The following is a 20675-nucleotide window of genomic DNA, read 5'->3' as shown; positions in this document are numbered from 1 at the left end:
AGTGTGTGTGGCCTCCACGTGTCTGTATGACCTCCCTACAACGCCTGGGCATGCTCCTGATGAGGTGGCGGATGGTCTCCTGAGGGATCTCCTCCCAGACCTGGACTAAAGCATCCGCCAACTCCTGGACAGTCTGTGGTGCAACGTGGCGTTGGTGGATGGAGCGAGACATGATGTTCCAGATGTGCTCAATTGGATTCAGGTCTGGGGAACGGGCGGGCCAGTCCATAGCATCAATGCCTTCCTCTTGCAGGAACTGCTGACACACTCCAGCCACATGAGGTCTAGCATTGTCTTGCATTAGGAGGAACCCAGGGCCAACCGCACCAGCATATGGTCTCACAAGGGGTCTGAGAATCTCATCTCGGTTCCTAATGGCAGTCAGGCTACCTCTGACGAGCACATGGAGGGCTGTGCGGCCCCCCCAAAGAAATGCCACCCCACACCATGACTGACCCACCGCCAAACCGGTCATGTTGCAGGCAGCAGAACGTTCTCCACGGCGTCTCCAGACTCTGTCACATCTGTCACATGTGCTCAGTGTGAACCTGCTTTCATCTGTGAAGAGCACAGGGCGCCAGTGGCGAATTTGCCAATCTTGGTGTTCTCTGGCAAATGCCAAACGTCCTGCACGGTGTTGGGCTGTAACCACAACCCCCACCTGTGGACGTCGGGCCCTCATATCACCCTCATGGAGTCTGTTTCTGAACGTTTGAGCAGACACATGCACATTTGTGGCCTGCTGGAGGTCATTTTGCAGGGTTCTGGCAGTGCTCCTCCTGCTCCTCCTTGCACAAAGGCGGAGGTAGCGGTCCTGCTACTGGGTTGTTTCCCTCCTACGGCCTCCTCCACGTCTCTTGATGTACTGGCCTGTCTCCTGGTAGCGCCTCCATGCTCTGGACACTACGCTGACAGACACAGCAAACCTTCTTGCCACAGCTCGCATTGATGTGCCATCCTGGATGAGCTGCACTACCTGAGCCACTTGTGTGGGTTGTAGACTCATGCTACCACTAGAATGAAAGCACCGCCAGCATTCAAAAGTGACCAAAACATCAGCCAGGAAGCATAGGAACTGAGAGGTGGTCTGTGGTCACCACCTGCAGAACCACTCCTTTATTGGGGGGGTGTTGCTAATTGCCTATAATTTCCACCTGTTGTCTATTCCATTTGCACAACAGCATGTGAAATTTATTGTCAATCAGTGTTGCTTCCTAAGTGGACAGTTTGATTTCACAGAAGTGAAATCAGAAGACTTGGAGTTACATTGTGTTTTTTAAGTGTTCCCTTTATTTTTTTGAGCAGTGTATTAATCAAATCTATAAATAAAATATATCTTCATATATTTGTAATATGTGTAAAATACACTCACGCCCTTCTCTACCCCAGTGCATATATATATATATATATATATATATATATATATATATATATATATATTCCCAAGACCTGAATCCAATTGAGCACATCTGGGACATCATGTCTCGCTCCATCCACCAACGCCACGTTGCACCACAGACTGTCCAGGAGTTGGCGGATGCTTTTGTCCAGGTCTGGGAGGAGATCCCTCAGGAGACCATCCGCCACCTCATCAGGAGCATGCCCAGGCGTTGTAGGGAGGTCATACAGGCAACTGGAGGCCACACACACTACTGAGCCTCATTTTGACTTGTTTTAAGGACATTACATCAAAGTTGGATCAACCTGTAGTGTGGTTTTTCACTTTAATTTTGAGTGTGACTCCAAATCCAGACCTCCATGGGTTGATAAATTGGATTTCCATTGATTATTTTTGTGTGATTTTGTTGTCAGCACATTCAACTATGTAAAGAAAAAAGTATTTAATAAGATTATTTATTTCATTCAGATCTAGAATGTGTTGTTTAAGTGTTACCTTTATTTTTTGAGCAGTATATATACACACTACCGTTCAAAAGTTTCGGGTCACTGAGAAAATGATTTGTTTTTGAAAGAAATCCCGCAAAACACCAGTCTCATTGTGAACAGTGAAGAGGCGACTCCGGGGTGCTGGCCTTCTAGGCAGAGTTCCTCTTTCCAGTGTCTGTGTTCTTTTGCCAATCTTAATCTTTTATTTGTATTGGCCTGTCTAAACTGGCTTTTTCTTTGCAACTCTGCCTAGAAGGCCAGCATCCCGGAGTCGCCTCTTCACTGTTGACATTGAGACTGGTGTTTTGCGGGTACTATATAATGAAGCTGCCAGTTGAGGACTTGTGAGGCATCTTGTTTCTCAAACTAGACACTCTAAAGTACTTGTCCTCCTGCTCAGTTGTGCGCCAGGGCCTCCCACTTTCTATTCTGGTTAGAGCCAGTTTGCGCTGTTCTGTGAAAGCAGTTGTACACAGCGTTGTACGAGATCTTCAGTTTCTTGGCAATTTCTTGCATGGAATAGCCATCATTTCTCAGAACAAGAATAGACTGACGAGTTCTTTGTTTCTGGCCATTTTGAGCCTGTAATCGAACCCACAAATGCAGATGCTCCAGATACTCAACTCGTCTAAAGAAGGCCAGTTTGATTGCTTCTTTAATCAGAACAACAGTTTTCAGATGTTGTAACATAATTGCAAAAGGGTTTTCTATTGATCAATTCGCCTTTTAAAATGATAAACTTGGATTAGCTAACACAATGTGCCATTGTGACACAGTAGTGATGGTTGCTGATAATGGGCCGCTGTATGTCTATGTAGATATTCCATAAAAAATCTGCCGTTTCCAGCTACAATAGTCATTTCCAACATTAACAATGTCTACACTGTCACGACAGTGACGGATGGTGGCGCCCCTCCTCGGCCGGGCGGAGCTCGGCGGTCGTCGTCGCCGGCCTACTAGCTGCCATCGATCCCTTTTTGTTTCACTTTCGTTTGGTTAGGTCTAGGTAGGCACGCACCTGTTTTGGGTTAGTAATTAGTAAGGGGGGGTTATTTAGGTTAGCGTAGGATGTATGTGGTTGTACGTGATTGTGTTGCTTGTCCGGGTTTTGTGTGTTCGTCAGAACGTGTATTGAGTTTTCCCTTCTGCCAGTGGTTTCTTTATTTTGTGTACACCACCGCAGAATCTTTCAGGGCTGCGCCCCTATACCGTATCGACCGCGTACAGTACTTCAAATAAAGAAGTGTGGTCACAAACTCTCTCTGTCTCCTGCGCCTGACTCTACCTCTCCTGTTGTTCCTCGAGCCAGCCCGTGACATACACTGTATTTCTGATCAATTTGATGTTATTTTAATGGACATTTTTTTACTTTTCATTAAAAAACAAGGACATTTCTAAGTGACCCCAAACTTTTGAACTGTGGTGTATACAATTCCTGATATTTAATCCTAGTAAAAATTCTCTGTCTTAGGATCACCACTTTATTTTAAGAATGTGAAATGTCTTAATAATAGTGGAGAGAATGATTTATTTCAGCTTTTACTTCTTTCATCACATTCCCAGTGGGTCAGAAGCTTACATACACTCAATTAGTATTTGGTAGCATTGCCTTTAAATTGTTTAACTTGTGTTAAACGTTTCGGGTAGCCTTCCTCAAGCTTCCCACAATAAGTTGGGGGAATTTTGGCCCATTCCTCCTGACAGAGCTGGTGTATCTGAGTCAGGTTTGTAGGCCTCCTTCCTCGCACACGCTTTTTCAGTTCTGCCCACAAATTTTCTATAGGATTGAAGTCAGGGCTTTGTGATGGCCACTCCAATACCTTGACATTGTTGTCCTTAAGCCATTTTGCTACAACTTTGGAAGTATGCTTGGGGTCATTGTCCATTTGGAAGACCCATTTGCGACCAAGTTTTAACTTCCTGACTGATGTCTTGAGAAGTTGCTTCAATATATCCACATAATTTTGCTTCCTCATGATGCCGTCTATATTGTGAAGTGCACCAGTCTCTCCTACAGCAAAGCTTCCCCACAACATGACGCTACCACCCCTGTTCTTCATGGTTGGGATGGTGTTCTTCGGTTTGCAAACATCCCCCTTTTTCCTCCAAACATAATGATGGTCATTATGGCCAAACAGTTCTATTTTTGTTTCATCAGACCATAGAAGATTTCTCCAAAAAGTATGATCTTTGTCCCCATGTGCAGTTGCAAACCGTAGTCTGGCTTTTGTTATGTCGGTTTTGGAGCAGTGGCTTCTTCCGTGCTGAGCAGCCTTTCAGGTTACGTCGATATAGGTCCTGTTTTACTGTGGATATATATACTTTTGTACCTGTTTCATCCAGCATCTTCACAAGGTCCTTTGCTGTTGTTCTGGGATTGATTTGCATTTTTCGCACCAAAGTACGTTTATCTCTAGGAGACAGAACACCTCGCCTTCCTGAGCGGTATGACGGCTGCGTGTTTATGCTTGCGTACTATTGTTTGTACAGATGAACGTGGTACCTTCAGGCATTCGGAAATTGCTCCCAAGGATGAACCAGACTTGGGGAGGTCTACAATTTTTTTCTGAGGTCTTGGCTGATTTCTTTTGAATTTCACATGATGTCAAGCAAAGAGGCACTGAAAGTAGGTCTTGAAATACATCCACAGGTACATCTCCAATTGACTCAAATGATGTCAATTAGCCTATCAGAAACTTCTAAAGCGAAGACATCTTTTTCTGGTTTTCTCCAAGCTGTTTAAAAGGCTCAGTCAACTTAGTGTATGTAAACTTCTGACCCACTAGAATTGTGATACAGTGAATTATAAGAGAAGTAATCTGTCTGTAAACAATTGTTGGAAAAATGACTCATGCACAAAGTAGATGTCCTAATCGACTTGACAAAACTATAGTTTGTTAACAAGAAATTTGTGGAGTGGTTGATAAACACGTTTTAATGTCTCCAGCCTAAGTGTATGTAAACTTTAGACTTCGTGTGTGTGTGTGTGTGTGTGTGTGTGTGTGTGTGTGTGTGTGTGTGTGTGTGTGTGTGTGTGTGTTCTAAGTATATAGCCTATATGCGCAATTTATTTTAACCGACTTGACAAAACTATAGTTTGTTAACAAGAAATTTGTGGAGTGGTTGATAAACACGTTTTAATGTCTCCAACCTAAGTGTATGTAAACTTTAGACTTTGTGTGTGTGTGTGTGTGTGTGTGTGTGTGTGTGTGTGTGTGTGTGTGTGTTCTAAGTATATAGCCTATATGCTTAATTTATTGGCAATAATGATTTAATACAACTCAATGTTGTTTACTGTTGCTGAGCGCTTTATGTCCCTACCAGCCTAGTGTCGCACTCGCAAATGTTTCACAATGTATTTCTTTGTAGGCTATAACCTTGAAATAATTGAAAGATGGGTGTTGGTTAAAGTGTGAGTAATTGTGAGTAATGGAGTCTCCCGTCCAGACCACCTGCGCCTCAAATCTGTTGTTACTTTCACTAAACCCTAACCCCTACGCTTACCCTAACTTTAACCATAACCCTAACCTTAACCCTTACCGTAATCATTTTAAATGTCAACTTCAATGGGGTAGGGACGTCCCAAGGATACCGGATAGCAAGGACCCTTTTATTGACCTGGAGGGAGGGAGGGAGGGAGATGAAAATGTACATACCTGAAGGTAAAATATGTCTTGCTCTCACTCTGTTGATGTCTCTCTCTTCAGTTTCCCTCTTTGCCCTATTTCTCTCTCCCTCCCTTCCTCCCTCCTTACTTTCCTCTGGTTGAAAGTGTTAACAGTCTTAGAATAGGTTGAGATTGGCATGCCAACATGTCAAACACAGTCTGTTTGTTTTTGACATTTCTTAGACCTGGTCTGTTTTGTGTTTCTTCAGAGTGAGTCTGAAGGCCATGCATCTCTTGTGTTTTTTGTGTTTCAGAGTGAGTTGGGAGATGTGTGTAACTGCTGTCCTCAGACCCCCACTGCCAAGTGTCCTGAGGAAAAACTACTCAAACTCTACCCTGGACACTCCTGTAGTACCATGAGGGTCCTGGTCAAGGTGTGTATGTGTTAGTTTGTGCATACCATGTGTGTGAGAGAATTTATATTCATTGCATAGAGTTGTATAGAGATCGCAACATTGTATCTGTCCCATTATGGCATCTGGGCAGTGCCACTGAGCCCATCTCCATTTTTTATTATTCTCCTACTTCTATGAGTTGGTAAACAAACTGATAGAGGGTGCATACTACCACCTGGAGTGTGTTGCTAAAAAAGGTTTGAAGCCAAGTTTGGCGATTAACTGCCACCTGCAGTTATGGAATGTTTGCTCACAAGTATAATTCATTGTCTGATCCCTCCTGATGATCTTGATGGAATTATGTGATCCTTAGGAATTCCTACCCAGGTGGCTACTTAACCTTTTCACATGTACCAACAAATGGGTGTGATCATTCTACAGTGGTCACTGCAGCTTACGCTCAAACCGGTGTGATTAGAACACTTATTTAGAAAGTCCAGTTTCGATTTATGCAACAGTCAGCATTTAAGCTAGCCACACAGTTTTTTCACAGAAACATTTTGCACAAACACAGTCCTTACAAAATTATGTCCTGAACGTGACAAGTTTATTTTTGGATGCAATGTTCAGACATTCACAGAAGTAACGAAACTGGAAAATGTAGGCTACGTTAGTCCTAGCACTAACTGAGGAAAGATAAACCTTACACAAGCGGTCATATTTAGATAACTCTCGGCTGACAGAATCCACAATATGAATTAGCTAATAGCAATTACTATTTATATTTCATCACATCATGGGTGAGCTCACCATTGATCGAAATAATTGAGTAAAACACTTCTAGAAATTGAAAGTAATCCGACGAGGGGTAGTTTGTGCACGCCGCCATGTTAGTTTTTACGCGTCAGCCAAAGATAATAAGAGGAGACAAGATGAGTTTGGTCTGTTTGCAGTATGCATGTTGAAAGGGGTGTGTCGTCTATGATCATTCAATTCCCTTCATTCACTTCCGGAAGTTTACCCTTCACCTCATTAGAAAATATTTGGTCTGACAGATGTTTCTGTGACACCCAGAATGCATTGTATAATGTCAACAAACATAACATCACACATAGCTGGCAAATAGCTTAGCATTAGCTCATTATAATCAGTACAACCTTCAAAAAAGTATTTTACACACATCCATTATAATCTATGCAATAATCGGAATGCATTATTTGTCACCAGTACTTGAAAACGTGAATAAAACTGTAAATACATTATGCTCCATATATATATATACACACACACACACATACTGTATGCTAAGGTAGAAACGACATACAGAAAATAAGGCGCTTGCTTTGATAGGAACGCACATATGTCCAAATGTATTATTTGTAAGGAAAAAAACAAGGAAGGCAATGCCAGCGCCAGCCAGTCTTAAAATGTGCCAATTTGTGTAAGACTGCACAAATGTCTGCATACTTGATCTGCGGAAACATTGGTGAAGTGTGAGGGCTCTCCTCGAAGAGAAAAGTTTGTCCGGCTCAGTAAAGCCTCAAACATAAAATGTCCGCAACGCTGAAATGGGCTACTTCTATGTGAATTAATGAGGAGGTGAAACACACGTCAATTAAAGCTGTTGTTAGAAACTAAAAGTTGTTAGAAAATAATTTGAAATTGACAAGTTGAAACATAGATAATTAGCAGGCAGCACATGTTAACTGTCCTGTTGTGTAACATTCACATTTTGGAACAGTGAGTGCATTCTGACATCACGTGCATAAAATAACTCATGTTGGGGCGACCATTAGAGATATTTGGAACTCATGTGTGAAAAGGTTAAAAATGGCGAAAGTGCTCAAAAGCACCGCTCATGCTAAAACGGGCTTTTGGGCACTAGAGCCCTGTATACAACTCTATGGTTGTTATGGTAACATTTAACCATATAGCAAGTTAAGATGGTTATTGGTGTTTGTGGGGTGGTTTAACCCAAACTGTTTCTCGTCTGTCCGTGTTTCCAGAAGGTTCTGTTTGCGCTATGTGCTCTGAATGCTCTGACCACTGCAGTGTGTCTGGTGGCTGCTGCCCTCCGATACCTACAGGTCTTCACCACCAGAAGACCATGTATGGTAAGACTACCCCATGTACCCTATCACAACCATTCACAGGGCCTGAGAACCCCCAGCTGCATTCATGTAGGTTAGAATCTGCACCACGTCCAATCACATAGCAGAAGAATCTCCATATCAGAGTGTGTGAGCAGAGTTGAGTGGTTGGAAATTCCGCTCATGCTGTACTTGTGCACCGCTCCAGTTCTCCACAGCCTTTCCAACCGCACCGCACTCACAGCAAAAAAAACTGCAGCTCTGAATTCACTCCATTCATTAAAATCACAATTTAACCGACACCCATTTGGCGGGTATCCCTTTCCATCTATTTTTGTGACTACCTGGACCTAGCATTTGGTTTGGAAGTATTGAAACCAAACCAAGTGATTTGAATGAAAAGTATTTTATTTAAACATGAAAAGGTAAGAAGCGCTCATAATTTCAAATAGGCTACGTGTCATATTTAACAGCATATTGTCGGATGATCAGATTTTTTGTTTATAAATACTTTGCTACAATGTCACACTTAGTTATCTACCCACCTCGTTCCTTTCTTTTAGCATGTTCACATAGTAAGTACACCATCATGCTTTTGGCATATGTGTATTTTGAGATTCCACAATGATTCTTTAGTTGTGGACACTACATCACTGCACTCCCTCTCTTGCTATTGGTCCTCATCTTTGTAAATCACCTTGATTTTGCACCTGTGTGTTTTATAAAATTCTTTGTGAAAATATTTATCGAACTCCATGACAGTAGCTAAAGCAAGAGGGTATAGCAGCACAGAAGTAGACTACAAATACATGCTGGGCCAGGCATGCCCTGAGCTCGTGAAGTGAGCGCTACTGGAGTGCTACTGGAGCGAAGTCTGATGCTCCAGCCTTTGGGAATCTCGCTCTGTGCTCCTGTCAAATTGGGCATACTGCTCCTCGCTCCGCTCCAGCTCCGCTCCGCTCACATACTCTGCTCCACATAGACCAATGTTTTTTTCATTTGTCAACACTACAGGTGCATCTCAATAAGGGGCTTATCTCCCCCCCCCTTAATAGGATGATCCCAGGCCAATTGCAGAGGAGGTGGAGGAGCCAACTATTATCCCTGACCCGGATGACTTTGTCCCCCCTGCCCCTCCCCCCTCCTACTTTTCAACATTCTACTCCTACACACCACGGCTGGCTCGCAGGATGTTTGGGGACAGTGTGATACCACTACCTCATATCTATGGTACCAGGATTAAAGGAGTAGAGGTGTTCTGTCCTTTAGACCCACCCCCTCCCTACGAAGCTGTTACTGGAGGCTCCGCCCTGGCCACTGTAACACAGGTACATACAGCAGATTACATTTATATCATTTTATGGATACCTTGAAAGTAGACTATGGATTTAGATAGTCATTTAGTTACAGCTTAACATTAGCATAGTTTAGTGAAAAACAATTGGAATGGCTGGCCCCCATCCAGTCAGCATGCTCCAAGTTGTATTCCAACAAGTTACTCAGTAACTTCAAATCAAGTAATGCAGCAATGTGATACCTTTGAGAGTTGTAAATGCTTTGTATTGATAGTTGCAGGGTTGGAGTCAATTTGGAATTTCTGAATTCAATTCAAACAATGCACTTAAATTGAATTGGCCACACCCCACAAGAACCAGAATTTTAATTGAAGGAATTAGAATTGAATTCAAACCAATTTAAACCATGGAGCATGAAAGTTTGGTTCATTTGACAAATATTTTATCAAAAGGATATGCAACATATTAATGCAAAGAATACACATACTATTTAAAATATTAGTTTGGAATTATTCCACATTTTGTTACAGCCTGAATTCAAAATGAGTTAAATAGATTTTTTTATGACAAAGTGAAAAGTTTTAGCAAATTTATTGAAACTAAAATACAGATTGAATTGACATACATTATCAGTCAATAGTTTGTACACACCTGCTCATTCAAGGGTTTTTCTTTATTTTTACTATTTTCTACATTGTAGAATAATATTGAAGACATACAAACTATGAAATAACACATATGGAATCATGTAGTAACCAGGCCAGGTCATCTGATGCAGCACTCCATCACTCTCCTTGGTCAAATAGCCCTTACACAGCCTGGAGGTGTGTTCGGTCATTGTCCTGTTGAAAAACAAATGCTTGCCCCACTAAGCACAAACCAGATGGGATGGCGTATTTGCTGCAGAATGCTGTGGCAGCCATGCTGGTTAAGTGTGCCTTGAATTCTAAATAAATCACTGACAGTGTCACCAGCAAAGCACCCCCACACCATCACCTCTTTCTCCATGCTTCAGGGTGGGAACCACACATGCAGAGATCATCTGTTCACCTACTCTGCGTCTCACAAACTAACAGCGGTTGGAACCAAAAATCTCAGATGTGGACTCATCAGACCAAAGGACAGATTTCCACCAGTCTAATGTCCATTGCTCGTGTTTTTTGGCCCAAGCAAGTCTCTTCTTCTTATTGGTGTCCTTCAGTAGTGGTTTCTCTGCAGCAATTGGACCATGAAGGCCTGATTCACACGCTGTCTCCTCTAAATAGTTGATGTTGAGATGTGTCTGTTACTTGAACTCTGTGAAGCATTTATTTGGGCTGCAATTTCTGAGGCTGGTAACTCTAATGAACTTATCCTCTGCAGCAGCGGTAACTCTGGGTCTTCCTTTCCTGTGGCGGTCGTCATGAGAGCCAGTTTAATCATTACCTCTTGATAGTTTTTGCAACTGCACTTGAAGAAACTTTCAAAGTTTTTGATATTTTCCGGATTGACTGACATAATGGACTGTCATTTCTCTTTGCTTATTTGAGCTGTCCATAATATGGACTTGGTCTTTTACCAAATAGGGCTATCTTCTGTATATCACCCCTACCATGTCACAACACAACTGATTGGCTCAAATGAATTAAGAAGGAAACACACACATTCCAGGTGACTACCTAATGATCTGGTTGAGAGAATGCCAAGAGTGTGCGAAGCTGTCATCAAATTTTTTTAATTTATTTTTTACCTTTATTTAACTAGGCAAGTCAGTTAAGAACAAATTCTTATTTACAATGACGGCCTACACCGGCCAAACCCAGACGACACTGGGCCAATTGTGCGCCGCCCTATGGGACTCCCAATCACAGCCGGTTGTGATAAGGGTGGCTACTTTGAAGAATATCAAATATCAAATATATTTTGATTTGTTTATCACTTGTTTGATTACTACATGATTCTGTATGTGTTATTTCATACTTTTGATGTCTTCACTATTATTCTACAATGTAGAAATTTGTAAAAAATAAAGAAAAACCCTTGAATGAGTATGTGTGTCCAACCTTTTGACTGGTACTGTATGTAAATCAGATATCTGTATTTTAGTTTAAATAAATTTACTAAAATGTCTAAAAACATGTTTACACTTTGTCATAAAAAATCTATTTAACTAGTTTTGAATGAGTAGGTGTGTCCAAACTTTTGACTGGTACTGTAAGTTTTCACACCCTTGAGTCAACCAATAGGTGTCTTCTTTGCGAGGCATTGGAAAACCTCCCTGGTCTTTGTGGTTGAATCTGTGTTTGAAATTCAGTGCTCGACTGAGGGACCTTACAGATTATTGTATGTGTGGGGTACTGCGATGAGGTAGTCATTCAAAAATCATGTTAAACACTATTACACACAGAGTGAGTCCATGCAACTTATTATGTGGCTTGTTAAACAAATTTTTACTCCTGAACTTATTTAAGCTTGTCATAACACAGGGGTTGAATACTTATTGACTCAAGACTACGGCTGTGGCGGTCACGAAATTCCATCAGCCGGTGATTGTCAAACAAATAACTGTCGGTCTCACGGTAATTGACCAATAATTAACATAAACACATTTATCATCTCCTGGCTTCCACACATACAGTGGGGGGGGGGAAAGTATTTGATCCCCTGTTGATTTTGTACGTTTGCCCACTTACAAAGAAATGATCAGTCTATAATTTTAATGGTAGGTTTATTTGAACACACGGCCAAGGCAACAAAGGAGTGCCTCAACAAGAAGCACATTAAGGTCCTGGAGGGGCCTAGCCAGTCTCCAGACCTTAATCCCATAGAAAATCTGTGGAGGGAGCTGAAGGTTCGAGTTGCCAAACGTCAACCTCGAAACCTTAATGACTTGGAGAAGATCTGCAAAGAGGAGTGGGACAAAATCCCTCCTGAGATGTGTGCAAACCTGGTGGCCAACTACAAGAAACGTCTGACCTCTGTGATTGCCAACAAGGGTTTTGCCACCAAGTACTAAGTCATGTTTTGCAGAGGGGTCAAATACTTATTTCCCTCATTAAAATGCAAATCAATTTATAACATTTTTGACATGCGTTTTTCTGGATATTGTGAACCATCAGATCCTCCTCTCCACCCTCTCCGAGCTGGGCATCTCCGGCGCGGCCCACGCTTGGATTGCGTCCTACCTGACAGGTCGCTCCTACCAGGTGGCGTGGCGAGAATCTGTCTCCGCACCACGTGCTCTCACCACTGGTGTCCCCCAGGGCTCTGTTCTAGGCCCTCTCCTATTCTCGCTATACACCAAGTCACTTGGCTCTGTCATATCCTCATATGGTCTCTCCTATCATTGCTATGCAGACGACACACAATTAATCTTCTCCTTTCCCCCTTCTGACAACCAGGTGGCGAATCGCATCTCTGCATGTCTGGCAGACATATCAGTGTGGATGACGGATCACCACCTCAAGCTGAACCTCGGCAAGACGGAGCTGCTCTTCCTCCCGGGGAAGGACTGCCCGTTCCATGATCTTGCCATCACGGTTGACAACTCCCTTGTGTCCTCCTCCCAGAGTGCTAAGAGCCTTGGCGTGACCCTGGACAACACCCTGTCGTTCTCCACTAACATCAAGGTGGTGACCCGATCCTGTAGGTTCATGCTCTACAACATTCGCAGAGTACGACCCTGCCTCACACAGGAAGCGGCGCAGGTCCTAATCCAGGCACTTGTCATCTCCCGCCTGGATTACTGCAACTCGCTGTTGGCTGGGCTCCCTGCCTGTGCCACTAAACCCCTACAACTCATCCAGAACGCCGCAGCCCGTCTGGTGTTCAACCTTCCCAAGTTCTCTCACGTCACCCCGCTCCTCCGCTCTCTCCACTGGCTTCCAGTTGAAGCTCGCATCCGCTACAAGACCATGGTGCTTGCCTACGGAGCTGTGAGGGGAACGGCACCTCCGTACCTTCAGGCTCTGATCAGGCCCTACACCCAAACAAGGGCACTGCATTCATCCACCTCTGGCCTGCTCGCCTCCCTACCTCTGAGGAAGCACAGTTCCCGCTCAGCCCAGTCAAAACTGTTCGCTGCTCTGGCACCCCAATGGTGGAACAAGCTCCCTCACGACGCCAGGACAGCGGAGTCAATCACCACCTTCCGGAGACACCTGAAACCCCACCTCTTTAAGGACTACCTGGGATAGGATTAAGTAATCCTTCTAACCCCCCCCCTTAAACGATTTAGATGCACTATTGTAAAGTGGTTGTTCCACTGGATATTATAAGGTGAATGCACCAATTTGTAAGTCGCTCTGGATAAGAGCGTCTGCTAAAAGTCTTAAATGTAAATGTAAATGTGATATTTTTGTTGTTATTCTGTCTCTCACTGTTCAAATAAACCTACCATTAAAATTATAGACTGATCCTTTCTTTATCAGTGGGCAAACGTACAAAATCAGCAGGGGATCAAATACTTTTTTCCCCCACTGTAGCCTACAAGCCATTTTAGTCTAATAAATCCATGTAATGTAGCCTAAACCATCACAATAAATCCATTATTTATTTTAGACAGGTCTATAGAAGCATAATACGAAGAAAATGTAGTCTATTTCAGAAGAAAATAATTGCTGAGTTGTCCTTATGTTAGTTCCTAATGTGGCTATGCCAAATGGCTGTGGGCTACACTAGTTCATTTAGCAGACAAGATTTGCTTATAATTCCGTGGCATTATTTGATATTATTTTATAGTATGAAGAATACAATTGAACAAAGCTGAATAAAAAGAACACCATCCCAACCATGAAGCACAGGGGTGGCAGCATCATGTTGTGGGGGTGCTTTGCTGCCGGAGGGGCTGGTGCACTTCACAAAATAGATGGCATCATGAGGAAGCAAAATTATGTGGATATATTGAAGCAACATCTACAGACATCAGTCAGGAAGTTAAAGCTTGGTCACAAATGGGTCTTCCAAATGGACAATGACCCCAAGCATACTTCCAAAGTTGTGACAAAATGGCTTATGGACAACACAGGCAAGGTGTTGGAGTGGCCATCACAAAGCCCTGACCTCAGTCCTATAGAACATTTGTGGGTAAATCTGAAAAAGCATGTGCGAGTAAGGAGGCCTACAAACCTGACTCAGTTACACCAGCTCTGTCAGGAGAAATGGGCCAAAATTCGCCCAACTTATTGTGGGAAGCTTGTGGAAGGCTACCTGAAACGTTTGACGCAAGTTAAACAATTTAAAGGCAATGCTACCAAATACTAAGTGAGTGTATATAAACTTCTGACCCACTGGGAATGTCATGAAAGAAATAAAAGCTGAAATAAATCATTCTCTCTACTATTATTCTGACGTTTCACATTCTTAAAATAAAGTGGTGATCCTAACTGACCTAAGACAGGGAACTTTTACTATGATTAAATGTCAGGAATTGTGAAGAACTGAGTTTAAATGTATCTGGCTAAGGTGTATGAAAACTTCTGACTTCAACTGTAAATAGCGAATGGAAGATGCTTTTCCCCGTGGTTTATTTTCATGCCAGCCAAATAGGCTATACTCCTGTTGTAAATATAAGCAATATGCTTAATATTAGGAAAGTTGAGAAATAAATATAGTAGGCCTAGCCTATAGAACGCTGATGGGATCCTCCTCTTTTTATTAGCCACCATCAGTCTGTTTTCTCCCGCGATTGCATAGCCTATATAAATGTTGCGCAACATGAGCTCATGGGCTCTCATGAAGTGTTTGATTAGATTTTCAAAAACATTTGCATAGATGTCAGAGTGATTAGAGGGACAATAGAATGCTGAGTACAAGGCAGTTAGCAAGTTTGGTAGGCTACTAATGACCAGCAGCAGCATCAGAGCTTGGAGAATCCTAATTACGGTGACTAAACGGTCATGTGGAATTTGACTGCCTTCATGACTTGTGACCGCTGGTTTGGTGGTAATACGGTCACCGCAACAACCCTACTCAAGACATTTCAGCATTTCATTTTTTTTTTTGTAAAAATGTTTAAAAAATAAATTATTATATTTCTACTTTGACATGGGATATTACATTCAGGCTGTAACAATAAAATGTGGAAAAAGTCAATATTGAATATTTTCTGGAGACACTATAATTGCATTTTTTCTTTGTCATGATATTACATTGTTCCCTTCCCTACTGCAGTGTTTGACATAATGAATTCTGGGAAATGTATTTTGATATTTAAAAACATTAAGGGAACTATGGATTATTATAGACAACCCACAACATGTTAGAATATTTCCAGGCCACTATAATTCTCGAAAATTGATTTAGGAGAACGTGTTTTTTATTTCTAAAACTCATTCTCCTAAAAAATATATATATATATATATATATATATTCTAACACGTTTGTAGGTTGTCTATTATAATTCATAGTTAATATTTGTTATATATCAGAATGCATTTCCCAGAATGCATTAGAAATGTTTCCCAGAATGCATTCCCAAAAATGTTACAACCTTATGCTACATGGTATTGGTAACCATACGTGATGTCAAAATAAACATTTCTATGGTGATGTATCAAGGCACAAGGTGAGACCCAACAGGCAAGGGTCAAAACCGGGAGGACTAGAAAAAGGAGAATGCAAAAAGCAGGCGAACGGAAAACCGCTGGTTGACTGAGAAACATACAAGACGAACTGGCACAGAGAGACAGGAAACACAGGAATAAATACACTAGGGAAAATGGTCTTCCCTGTGGCTCAGTTGGTAGAGCATGGTGTGTGCAACGCCAGGGTTGTAGGTTCGATTCCCACGGGGGGCCAGTACAAAGAAAACAATGCAAGAAATGTATGCATTCACTACTGTAAGTCCCTCTGGATGTGTAGAATAAATAAGGCATTTGAGTCTGAATTAATTCAATGAATTAAATTCTACTTCCTTTAATTCAAATTCTATTAATTCTGCTTCCTGTGGAGTGTGGACAATTCATATTCAAGAATTGAATTGAAATTAAATGGCAATTCACAACTCAATTCGGAATTGACCCCAACCCTGGATAATGACTTTCATTGTTTGCTTCATAACTGTGTGGTTTATTAATGTCTCCCAATCTCCAGTTACAGTATAATATCGAATGACTATGTTATCTTCAGGAGACAGAGATTCAGATTCCCGTGACGGATCTCACAGAAGAGTTGAATAACAGCTCAGAGGCGGGTACTTCAATTAGAGGTAAGACACAAGGATGGATGGATTGATGGACCGGCATACTGTAATAAAGCTTGAGAGAAGAGGTGGAACAAGTACTGGGTTGGGCAGAGTAGTGTAGCGTAGTGCATAAACCGGTATGGTCTGGCGTCACAGGTCTGAACACACCAAAACACAACCACAATGTAAGACATTTTATTAGATATTAAAATTCATAGGACAACGTGTCACGACTTCCGCCGAAGTCGGCTCCTCTCCTTGTTCGTTCGGCGGTCGACGTCACCGGCTTTCTAGCCATCGCCGCTCCATTTTTCATTTATTCATTTGTTTTGTCTTGTTCCCTGCACACCTGGTTTTCATTCCCCAATCACACTACATGAATGTATTCCTCTGTTCCCCCTCATGTCTTTGTGTGTAATTGTTTCGTGTCATTTTGACGTGCTATTTCTGGTGTGCGTTTATTCCTTGTTTTATATCACGAGGTATGTTTATTTGTTTGTACTTTATTATTGTGACTGTTTGCGCGTTTTTGCACTTGGGCATATTGGATGGAGGTTTCGACGCAGTGGCGTCCGTCTGTTGGTTTCTCCTGCCTAAATAAAGTGTGCGCCTGTTCACAACTCTCTGCTCTCCTGCACCTGACTCCGCTCCCAGTAAGCACACCATTGACAACGTGGCCCGTATGGAAAAATTATATTGACAGATATTTTAACCTGTTTGGGATAGGGGGCAGTATTTTCACGGCCCGATAAAAACCGTACCCGATTTAATCTGGTTACTACTCCTGCCCAGAAACTAGAATATGCATATAATTAGTAGATTTGAATAGAAAACACTAAAGTTTCTAAAACTGTTTGAATGGTGTCTGAGTATAACAGAACTCATATGGCAGGCCAAAACCTGAGAAGATTATAGCCTCTCTATCGAAAATACGTGACATTTTCTAAGGCTTTCATTGGCTCTAGGAAGGCGCCAGAAAGTGGAATGATAGCTCTGCAGGGTGAGTGGTCCTTCTGGGAACAATGACACTGAGGCGCTCGTGCACGAGACGACTCCATTTTTTTCTTTCAGTGTTTGAACGAATACGTCGTCGCCCGGTTGGAATATTATCGCTATTTTACGAGAAAAATCGCATAAAAATTGATTTTAAACAGCGTTTGACATGCTTCGAAGTACGGTAATGGAATATTTTGACATTTTTTGTCACGAAAAGCGCCGGCGCGTCACCGTTCGGATAGTGACTTGAACGCACGAACAAAACGGAGCTATTTGGATATAACTATGGATTATTTGGAACCAAAACAACATTTGTTGTTGAAGTAGAAGTCCTGGGAGTGCATTCTGACAAAGAACAGCAAAGGTAATCCAATTTTTCTTATAGTAAATCTGACTTTGGTGAGTGCCAAACTTGGTGGGTGTCAAAATAGCTAGCCGTGATGGCCGGGCTATGTACTCAGAATATTGCAAAATGTGCTTTCACCGAAAAGCTATTTTAAAATCTGACACCGCGATTGCATAAAGGAGTTCTGTATCTATAATTCTTAAAACAATTGTTATGTTTTTGGTCAACGTTTATCGTGAGTAATTTAGTAAATTCACCGGAAGTTTTCGGTGGGTATGGTAGTTCTGAACAAAACATGCTAATGTCAAAAAAGCTGGTTTTTGATATAAATATGAACTTGATTGAACAAAACATGCATGTATTGTATAACATAATGTCCTAGGAGTGTCATCTGATGAAGATCATCAAAGGTTAGTGCTGCATTTAGCTGTGGTTTTGGTTTTTGTGACATATATGCTAGCTTGAAAAATGGCTGTGTGATTATTTCTGGCTGGGTACTCTCCTGACATAATCTAATGTTTTGCTTTCGCTGTAAAGCCTTTTGAAATCGGACAATGTGGTTAGATAAAGGAGAGTCTTATCTTTCAAATGGTGTAAAATAGTAATATGTTTAGAAATTGAAATTATAGCATTTTTAAGGTTTTTCGTATTTCGCGCCAGGCGCTACCATTGAATATTGGTGAGGCGCTAGCGGAACGCCTGTCCATAAGAGGTTGTATGTACATGTATTTAATTATATGTAAATTACAGGTATATAAATATATGTTTAAGCCTTATATGAACATATACTTAAATATTACCAGCAGGTCTCCTATGTAGAGGCAGTGAAAATAGCTGAAGGAGTAAGAAGAGATGAGATGGCCGTGGATGTCCCACAGTCTGCAGCGAGTGCCATGCAAGAGAAGGATCCCGACACATTAACATTGAATAAAAATATTATGAAAGACCACCATTGTAATTTAGAATTCCGTAAAGTAAGTGTGGAAGAGGTGAAAAAAGTAGTGTTATCCATCAACAATGACAAGCCACCGGGGTTTGACCACTTGTATGGAAAATTACTGAGTATAATAGTGGACGATATTGCCACTCCTATTTGCCATGTCAATTTAAGCCCTGGAGGGAAGCAAAAGTAATTCTGCTACCTAAGAATAGTAAAGCCCCCTTTCTAGCTCAAATAGCTGACCAATCAGCCTGTTACCAACTTTTAGAAAACATTGTGTTTGACCAGATTCAATGCAAATTGACAACAGACTTTCAGCATGCTTGTAGGGAAGGACAATCAACAAGCACAGCACTTACATAAATGACTGATTGGCTGAGAGAAATTGATAATAAGATTGTGGGGGCTGTTTTGTTAGACTTCAGTGTGGCTTTTGACATTAACGATCATTAGTCTGCTGCTGGAAAAATGTATGTGTTATGGCTTTACACCCCCTGCTATATTGTGAATAGAGAATTACCTGTCTTAACTGAACACAGAGGGTGTTCTTTAATGGAAGCGCCTCCAACATAATCCAGGTAGAATCATGAATTCCTCAGGGCAGGTGTCTAGGCCACTTACTTAAAATAAAGAAAAACTTTACTAACGAGTAAGGCCAGTGTGTCTATGTATGCAGATGACTCCACACTATACACGTCAGCTACTACAGCGACTGAAATGACTGCAACACTTAACAAAGAGCTGAAGTTAGTTTCAGAATGGGTGGCAAGGAATAAGCTGGTACTAAATATTTCAAAAACTAAAAGCATTCACTAAACCCTAAACCCCAACAAAATCTTGTAATAAATAATGTGGAAATTGAGCAAGTTGAGGTGACTAAACTGTTTGGTGTAACCCTGGATTGTAAACGGTCATGGTCAAAAGATATTGATACAACAGTAGCTAAGATGGGGAAAAGTATGTTAATAATAATACAGTGTCCTCCACTAATAATGGCACCCTTAGTAAATATGAGCAAATCAGGCTGTGAAAAAAGTCTTTATTGTCCATGTGTCTAAGCCAAACCCACTTCTGGTGTTTGTTTCCAAAAAGCTCTATTTTGGTCTCATCTGACCATAGAACCCGGTCCCATGGAAAGTTCCAGTAATGTTTGGCAAACTATAGGTGCTTGAGCTTGTTGTTTGATCAAATCAAATAAAAGTTTATTTGTCACGTGCGCTGAATACAACAGGTGTAGACCTTACAGTGAAATGCTTACTTACAGGCTCTAACCAATAGTGCAAAAAAGGTATTTGGTGAACAATAGGTAGGTAAAGAAATAAAACAATAGTAAAAAGACAGGCTATATACAGTAGTGAAGCTATAGAAGTAGCGAGGCTACATACAGACACCGGTTAGTTAATTTTCTTGGGCCACTATAACTATAACTATTTTGCCAATTGGATTGGTCCCCTCTACCACACGGAACCCCACTAATCTACCGACGGAAACGCACGAGGTGGCTAAAAACAGACCATCTTCTGTCTGAATCGCCGTGACCCCAACCAACCTCACTACTCACTGGACCCTTATGATCACTCGGCTAAGCATGCCTCTCCTTAATGTCAATATGCCTTGTCCATTGCTGTTCTGGTTAGTGTTTGTTGGCTTATTTCACTGTAGAGCCTCTAGCCCTGCTCATTATACCTTATCCAACCTTTCAGTTCCACCACCCACACATGCGATGACATCACCTGGTTTCAATGATGTTTCTAGAGACAATATCTTTCTCATCATCACTCAATGCTTAGGTTTACCTCCACTGTATTCACATCCTACCATACCTTTGTCTGTACATTATACCTTGATGCTATTTTATCGCCCCCAGAAACCTGCTCCTTTTACTCTCTGTTCCGGATGTCCTAGATGACCAATTTTCATAGTTTTTAGCCGTACCCTTATCCTACTCCTCCTCTGT

The 20675-nt window shown here is 41.7% G+C and overlaps 1 protein-coding gene across 1 annotated transcript in view; it reads left to right on the top strand.

Moving 5' to 3' along the window:
* Positions 1-20675, top strand: part of LOC106584888 (protein FAM189A2-like) — a 94425-nt gene that overhangs the window by 46550 nt on the left and 27200 nt on the right. Inside the window, exons 4-7 of the mRNA XM_014170500.2 lie at positions 5809-5928; positions 7896-8003; positions 9035-9307; positions 16382-16460. Of these exons, the coding sequence (XP_014025975.2) occupies positions 5809-5928; positions 7896-8003; positions 9035-9307; positions 16382-16460 (580 nt within the window). The remainder of the gene's footprint in view (positions 1-5808; positions 5929-7895; positions 8004-9034; positions 9308-16381; positions 16461-20675) is intronic.

The sequence above is a fragment of the Salmo salar genome, chromosome ssa24, assembly GCF_905237065.1.
Source record: "Salmo salar chromosome ssa24, Ssal_v3.1, whole genome shotgun sequence".
NCBI lineage: Eukaryota > Metazoa > Chordata > Actinopteri > Salmoniformes > Salmonidae > Salmo > Salmo salar.
This window is presented reverse-complemented; position numbering and strand designations above follow the sequence as displayed.